Below are 8,013 nucleotides of genomic sequence, written 5' to 3'. Positions count from 1 at the left end.
GAGATGTGGCATCTTCTGTTACCCACTAGCTGTCTTAAACAAGTCAAAGCCCTGCTGAGGGAGGGAAGAGACCCCAGAGACTCTAATCCCAGGCCACCTCCTCCCCCATAGGTTGTCTGTGGGTGTAGCATTGTAGAGGGACTCGGGGTGGCAGTGGTAAAATAAACTCACTTTTTAATTTTTTCTTTCATTTTTTTACAGTGGGGTCTCACTGTGTTGCCCAGGCTGGACTCGCATTCCTGGGCTTAAGCAATCCTCCCGCCTCTGGTCAGTGTCAACCCACCTAGGATCATAGGGCTCACCACCATGCCCAGCTTGCTTTATTTTTAAAAATAGTCTCCTACTGTCCTCTCCAGGGCTCTTCTAGGACACAAATTAAAAACCTATGGACATGTTCCCCAATGCTCTGAACCTCACCCCTCCCTTCTTGCTTTGGGGAAGGAAGGGGAGTTCAGGTTCAAGAACTTAAGGAGGAATTCAGGAAAGCCTGGGGGGAAAAGAGGCTCAGGGGCTGGCTAATGCCCAGGGTGGGGGTTAGGGGGTAGCTATAGGAGGAAGTACAGAGTACTTTGGCCCTGCTGGAGGGCTGGGGTCACAGGTGTCTTGCTCCCCAAGTTTCCTGGCAGCAACAGGCCTGGCTCTTCATCAGCCAAGGTGAGGAGGTGGGCTAAGGACAAGAGTAGCTGGAGCTGTCTTAGGGCCCCAGGGCTGGAGCTCGCTGAAATCTTATGAGCAGCTCTGCAAAGAACAGGTCACACCTGTTCTTCAGGAGGGACCCAGGAAGCCCTTTTCACCCAGGTGAGCCCATCACCAGGTGAATGGGCCCAGTGGGGTAGCTGAGGGGGCTGGAACTCCCATCATCCCTCCACTCCAGAGGCGGTGAAGGCTCTGCAGGGGATATAGATTGGCACCTGCAGACCCCCCAGGATGGGTCAGTGGAGCCTTTAGGAATGCTGGATACGGATGTGGACAAAAAGTGTGGCTGGTGACAGCGAGGCCCCATCCTTGGAAAGCAGGTGGATGTGCCGGTACCCTGTAGGGAGGGTAGCCAAGTATTAGGTCCTCTGCCCATCCCTGGGCTCAGCCCCAGCCTAGACTTAGTTTAGGGTGATCTCTCAGGCACCATGCAGCAAAGCTAAACAGAGAGGCAACGACCCTGTCCTTTTCCAGCCCCACCAACCGCCACCAACCTTGCTTCAGGCTGTTGAGAGGCAGTGTAAACTGGCCCACGAAGTCATTGGGGGAGGTGGTGTCATAATCTTCTACCACGAACCGGACCAGCACCAGCTCTGGAGCTCTCAGCTGGAACTGCAGGGTCTGCTCCCAGCAGGGGTTGAAGCCTAGGGCACAGGCCTGGTAGTCAGAGCCTAGGGCCCAGTGCCCAGCAAGCCCTACACTCCCTCCATTCTCTGCTGCCTGCTCCCCATCCCACCAGTGTGTTCTCTACCACTGTTATGTTGTTTTTTACTTTTTTTTTTTTGGTAAAGAGTTTCCTTTTGTCATCCTTGGTAGAGTGCCATGGTGTCATAGTTCACAGCAACCTCAACCTCTTAGGCTCAAGCAATTCTCTTGCCTCAGCCTCCTGCGGAGGTGGGACTACAGGTGCCTGCCACAATACCTGGCTATTTTTAGAGACCTGGTCTCACTCTGGCTCAGGCTGGTCTCAAACCTGTGATCTCAGGCAATCTACCTGCATTGGCCTCCCAGAGTGCTAGGATTACAGGTGTGAGCTACCACACCTGGCCTTAACTTTTTTTTTTGAGCCAGATGATCACTCAGGCTAGAGTGCCATGGTATCAGCCTAGCTCACATTAACCTCAAACTTCTGGGTTCAAGTGCTCCTCCAGCCACAGCCTCCCAAGTAGCTGGCACTATAGGTGCTGGCCACAATGCCTGGCTAATCTTTCTATTTTTAGTAGAGAGGAGTCTTGCTCTTGCTCAGGCTACTCTGTAACTCCTGAGCTCAAGCTATCCTTCTGCCTCGGCCTCCCATAGTGCTAGGATTATAGGCATGAGCTACCAAACCCGGCCCTTGCCTACCATTGTTGAGCACGTAGCTAGTCTCTTTCCGGGCACAGTCTGCAGGCACCCCATGAATCTCAACACGAACCAGGGGGTCCACAATGGAGTGTGGCTTCTCTGCGTTCAGCTTGGGCAGCTGCTGTGCCGTTAGCACCTGGGGGAGGGAGGGAGGAAGCTGGGACCCATGTCTACCCTCACCACTGGCACTCAGACCAGCCCTTCCCTTATGGGGCTGAGGCTCAGACTGCCCTCACACCAAGCCTGCCCCCAGGCTTCCCTGTCTTCTTTCCCTCAGAAGGGCCTCTCTAGAACCAGCTCTGACCCCAGCCTAGGGCACGGTCTAGGTTGCTGACCTGGATGGTAAGAGTGGTTCTAGGGGGTCCAGGGCACTCAGGGTCAAAGGTGGTATCCAGCTGCCTTAGGCAGGCAGGTTTCAGGACGTAGCCACACTGCCCATTGATGAGGAAGCGCCCGGCATTGAGGTCCATCTCGTAGCCTGGCGTCTGGAAGTTTAGGGCCACTGTGGACACAGCAGAATCAGAGCTTTCTCCTCTTGCTCAGTTCAGGAGACTTAGCTCCTCTCTGCAAAGAGCCCAAGGGCCTCCTGTCTGGTTAGTGATGCCTGCTCCCTCTGTGACTTATGGGTAGGGGAGGCATGGCAATCAGGGGACCTAACCCTCATTGTCACCTGTGCACTAGCCCTAGTATCCCTCAGGGCTTGAAGGTGGGGCTGGGCTGGGACCTGGTGAAGAAGCCCCCACCCTCAGGGCCCAGCCTAGTCTTGGGTCAGAGCCAGGGCCTGAGGAAGCCTGGGGCTTCCATAGGTACCCCAGGAACCACATTCCCTGGGTGTCCCAGAGCCCACACTCATCAGTGTTGATTTAGCAGAACAGCCAATAAGTTGTGTGTGTCAGGAGCAGATGGGTGTGGAGGATTTTAATTTCTACCTTCTTAAAAAACATGAGATTTTTATACTCTCAAGAACAAAGGAATCTGATTTCCCCCACCAAAATTCTGGCAGCTTTTGAAACAGTTACTATGAACAAAATGTATTTTTCCATCTTCTGTAAAGCTATGTGGCCCCCTCATTGCTGAGGCCTCCCATGACTGCCCAGAGACCACCCCTAGAGTGGCACCATGCCCCCTCCAGACTCCCCTGGCGCCACTTACCCAATTGACAACCCGAGTTCCACATCTCTTGGGGGCTGTAGTTGGCCGAGTTCATCCGCAGGCCCAGCGGGTATACACGGGTCAGCTGGTGGGCATTGTGCCTGACAAAGCTGTTGCCTAGGGTAGAGTTGGGGCAGGACTATGACAGGCCCACAGGGTTCCTTGCCTGTGCCAGGTCCTTGGCCTCCTGGGAGCAGAGACAACTCCTATCCCTAGCTCCCTGTCCTGTCCTTACCCTCCTGACTCCTCCAGCCACACAACCTTGTCTCAGGCTGACATTCCCCGCCACTCATCCTGCCCACACCCCACCAGCCTCCTTGTGGTCTCTGGAACCCTGCCCATAGGTCATGGCCACAGGCCTTCGTACAGCCTGTTCCTCCTGCTAGGAAATCCCTTCCCCATTCTTCACCTGGCTGCTTCCTCCTCATTCTTCCCATGTGTCTTCTCAGGCATCACCTGCTCCAAGCAGGAATCCTTTCCCATATCACCCCCTTGTGATAGACTCCCATGGCTCCTATCATAGCCTGACAGGCCACCCCATCTATCTCCCTCACCCTCCACTACTTGTTGAGTCTTGAAAGGTCAGAGAGCAGATCTCCTTCATGCCTGTGACTCTTCCCTCCTCCCACACCTGGTCCAGCTTTGGGGTCACTGATCTCTTTATTGGCCAGCCCCAGAGCTTTCCCAATCTCCTTCCTGAACCAACCTCAGAAGACCCCACCACCCTCCTGCCCCTGGATGCCCCATGCCACAGCTCTTACCTGCCTCCCGAATGAGTTTCTTGGCCTTGCGTTCACTGAGGGAGCTGACCTGGCAGGGCTGGGCAGGGACAGGGCACAGGGTCCGCAGGCGTGTGGCACAACAGTACACAACCAGGGCTGACAGCTCTGGAGAGATCTGCTTGGCCTGGAAGACCACCCTCAGTGGGGTCAGCAGGCACCAGCTCCCTAGAGCCCACTTCCTTCCCTTCCCTACCCCAAGCTCTGCAGTGGTGCCAAGCCCTGGCCCACTCACCCTGCAGCACTCACCAGCCGCCTCTGCTCAGAAGCCTCTGCCTCCTCTTCTTCCTCATCATCGTCTTCCTCCTCTTCCCGGTCTGATAAAGTACGACCATCCTCACCCCGAGCAGCCGGCAACTTCTTCCCCTTCACCAGGACCCGGCCCTTCAGCTGCTGCAGAGGCCAATATGAATGGTTAAGGCTGCTCACTCCTGGGTAGCAGGTTCGTCAGTCATTCACCCTCTACTGAGCAAGAGGCAGGAAGGGAGACATACTGATGAGGGATCTTTCTAATAGGAAAAAGTGAGGGACACCTAGGAGGCCATCAATAGGGCACAGTTAGTAAGATTTGCCCTCCATTCATTAGAACACTCACGGCAGCCGTGAAAATAAATGAGGCAACTCAGGACTCGGAGAGAAGGAGCCCACTTCAAAATACTTACATGTAAGAAATGAATGTAGAATGTGATCAAATGACCCTTTCTGGCAACATTTAAAAGAAGATACTTATGTACATAGATAGGTATATATGCATGGGGAAATTCTGGAAGGATACACAAACTGTTGAAGATGGCTACTTCTTGTAAAATGCTCTTGAGTGGATGAAAACTCATTTTTCATTTTACACCCTTTGTGCTGCTTGATTTTCTCTTTCTTTCCTTTTTCTTTGTTTCCTTCCTTCCTTTCTTTCCTTTCTTTCTTTCTTTTTGAAACAGAGTCTTACTTTGTTGCCCTTAGTAGAGTGCTGTGGCATCATAGCTCACAACAACCTCAAATTCCTGGGCACAATCAATCTTCTTTGCCTCAGCCTTCCAAGTAGCCAGGACTACAGGTGCCCACCACAACTCCCAGCTAGTTTTTAGGGGTCTCCTTCTGGCTCAGGCTGGTCTCGAACTCCTGAGCTCAGACAATCCACCCACCTTGGCCTCCCAAAGTGCTAGGATTACAGGCATAAGCCACCAAGCCCAGCTGATTTACTTCTTACTATTTGGATGTTATTTTCATACTAATAAGAAAAAGCAACCTTGCACACACAAGTGAGTCAACATTCCCTGCACATTTGAGACCAGAAGTAGGAGAGTTTTCTTAGGGAGTCCAAAAAGGATAAACATCCTGAGAGGGGAGATAAAAATGCTCTGGGGTTGGGAGGAAGGCTACCTCTGGCCAGAGAGCTCAGGAAGTTTGTAAGTCCTCTGGAAGAGGTGGTTTAAGTTGAGTTGGAATTGTAAGTAGGTGGCACTTGTTGAGAGCAAAGATGGCTAGGAAGGAAGTTCCAGGTAAAGACAGTCTCAACTAGTAGAGGGAAAATGGTTCACCCTGTAGGGACTCCGTGGGCAGGGACACAGAGCAGGCAGGTCAAGGCAGGTCAAAGCAGGCCTTGAAGGCCAGGTAAGAGGGTAGAGTGGGTACAACGAAGAATGGAGAACCAGAGGGAAGCAGGAGGAGACAACCAGTGGGTGGGAGATTTCAGATGACGGAAGGGAGCAGGGAAAGATCCAGGCAGAGAAGGTGAGGGGTCCTGGACAGAGGTGGCATAAGTAGGGACTCCACCAAGGGTGGGAGTCTGAGGGGCATCACCTCTGGGGATGGCAGCTCCTCAGGGTTCTGAGATTCCAGTGCCTGTGTCACCAGCATGTCCCCTAGGATGGTGCGGAGGTGGTGAGCCATGACAGCCTGCTGCTCCAGTCCACAGTGGTTCTCCAGGGACAGGATGACAGGGTATGGGGACAGCTGCAGGGGGAAGGATAATGGCTCGCTCCCCTCCCCTGCCAGTACTCACCTTGCCCCTAACCCGTTCAGGACAGGCAAGCAAGGCAGGCCTCTGAAGAACCCCCTGGGGGGGACTGAGTGGGTGGGATGTGGGACACATAATAGGATCACGTGTACATGGAGGGTAGAGGTCAGATCTGAGACCTCAGGGGAGGGTTGGTCTGTCTGGGAGGCTGAGGACAGCTGCACGCATGGTTTTCTTGTATAAATGCTCCTTACATGGACCATGTCAGTTATGTTGCAAACTCATTATTTGTTGATGGTGAGATTTCAGAAGTTGCAATGTTCATATAGAGGCTACCATAGAGCTCCTTTTATGACTTATGCTTTGGAAGTCAAGATTAAAAGGTCCTTCCCTACCCCCAGTTTTATTCTGGAAACCTTTGATTTTAATACATGTGTTAAATATGAAGGTGGGAGGAGGGAACATCTCTTCAGCTTTATCGGACCCCATTGGACACCTATCCCAGTAATACTTGGTGAGTGAAAGATTCTGGGGCAGGTGGTCCACTGGGAAGATTCTAGGGCTGGGTGCAGGAGTCTTGGGGGCTCACCGTGAAGGCGTGGTCACGTACAGCTTGGACCACATCCCGGAAAAGAATCTTGGAGGTGAGGGTGTGGCCGTGGTAGATGATGGGCTCCCCCCCCGGCCCCTCCCAGCAGTCCAGCTCCACACAGCGGCACCCCTGGGCAAAGGCCCTGCAGATGGACAGAAAGACAGTTGGGGTAAGGCATTGTGTGGGGGCTACAGTGCAGAGCAATGGCAGCTGAGCCAGGGAAGCCCATAGTGGGGGTTGAGCCCTGTGTCCTTCCTCAAGCGGGGCTCTCAGGCATGTCCGTGTCCCACCATGGTACCTGATGTAGGCCTCGGTGCTGCTGAGCCCCCCAATCTGTGAGTCAGTCAGGTAGGTGTTGTGGGAAGAGGAGATGAAGTAGTGGGCAAGGGGCTGGCTCATGTCCTGGAACACACACGTGTGTGCCGTGTCCAGGGCGGCCCCATCAGGTGACAGCAGGTACATCATGAAGCCATCCAGTGTCATCAGTTCATGCTGCTTGGCTAGGGATAGGCAGGAGAGGACATCAGGATAGCTGGGGCACCCCCATGTCCAACCCCAAGTGCCCCTCAAGGCTCAGTGAACTTCATAATCCTGACTAGATTATTTATGGACTAGACTCTACACAAACTATGCCATTTAATCTTCAACCAAGCCCTCGGAGGAAGATGTGATTATGCCATTTTACAGATGCAGAAGCTGAGTCTGGAAGAGGCAAGAACCCGTCTGAGAAGGTGCCCACAGCCAGCCTGAGGCAGAGTTGACTCTGCTGGGAAAGCAGCTGTCAGGCACCAAGACCCAGCTGTGAGGACCCCCACCTGTCTCATTGAGCTCATAGGTCTGGATGAGCTGCTGGGCACGGCCCAGTGTAGCGCCGTCCTCGCCCTGGTCCTCCAGGAACTCCAGCAGCTCAGGGGCGCTCAGAACACGGTCCTCTCCGGAGTACCGGTGGAAGATCTCCTCCAGCTCAGGGCGCTTTAGCAGCTGCCGCAGGAACTCCTCAATCTCAGCTCCCTCCAGCCGCTCATTGTTGGACCGGTCACAGGCCTAGGAAGCAGGGGAGAAACTCAGTGGAGGAGCACCCCAGGCAGCCAGCCCTGCTGACATGCTTCATCTAGCTCAGATGGGAAAGCAACATCCCCCTTTTCACAGGTTGAGAAACTTAAGTACAAGACCCTGGCTCCTCCAGTTCCCACAGTTGATAAACTGTAGGGCTGAATCTTAAGGAAGGGCTCTTAGGAGGCTGAGGCAGGAGGCTCGCTTGAATCTAGGAGTTGGAGGTTGTTGTGAGCTAGACTGACATTATAGCACTCTAACCTAGGCAAGAGAGGGAGATTCTGTCTCAAAAAAAAAAAAAAAAAAAAAGTAGTACCTCTTTAATATGGGCCATATTTGAAAGCACCTTGTGGAAAATAAGCTTTCAACCTTTTTACTCTTTAAAGAAAACTTCCTACTAGCAAAGGCCCTGAGGCTATTAACATTCAACTCCTAAATGGGCA

General features: G+C 53.2%; 1 protein-coding gene across 1 annotated transcript in view; it reads right to left on the bottom strand.

Annotated features, from left to right (window-relative positions):
• Positions 1–208: 208 nt before the first annotated feature.
• PLCD3 (phospholipase C delta 3) overlaps positions 209–8,013 on the bottom strand; it is a 20,801-nt gene continuing 12,996 nt past the window's right edge. Inside the window, exons 5-15 of the mRNA XM_003786251.3 lie at positions 7,333–7,561; positions 6,816–7,017; positions 6,515–6,659; positions 5,769–5,921; positions 4,221–4,364; positions 3,954–4,098; positions 3,193–3,309; positions 2,376–2,542; positions 2,041–2,176; positions 1,191–1,340; positions 209–1,033 (exon numbers count right to left, since the gene is read on the bottom strand). Of these exons, the coding sequence (XP_003786299.1) occupies positions 945–1,033; positions 1,191–1,340; positions 2,041–2,176; positions 2,376–2,542; positions 3,193–3,309; positions 3,954–4,098; positions 4,221–4,364; positions 5,769–5,921; positions 6,515–6,659; positions 6,816–7,017; positions 7,333–7,561 (1,677 nt within the window). The 3' untranslated portion in view covers positions 209–944. The remainder of the gene's footprint in view (positions 1,034–1,190; positions 1,341–2,040; positions 2,177–2,375; positions 2,543–3,192; positions 3,310–3,953; positions 4,099–4,220; positions 4,365–5,768; positions 5,922–6,514; positions 6,660–6,815; positions 7,018–7,332; positions 7,562–8,013) is intronic.

This window comes from Otolemur garnettii, unplaced genomic scaffold (assembly GCF_000181295.1).
Source record: "Otolemur garnettii isolate 467f Iridium unplaced genomic scaffold, OtoGar3 scaffold00018, whole genome shotgun sequence".
Classification (NCBI taxonomy): domain Eukaryota; kingdom Metazoa; phylum Chordata; class Mammalia; order Primates; family Galagidae; genus Otolemur; species Otolemur garnettii.
This window is presented reverse-complemented; position numbering and strand designations above follow the sequence as displayed.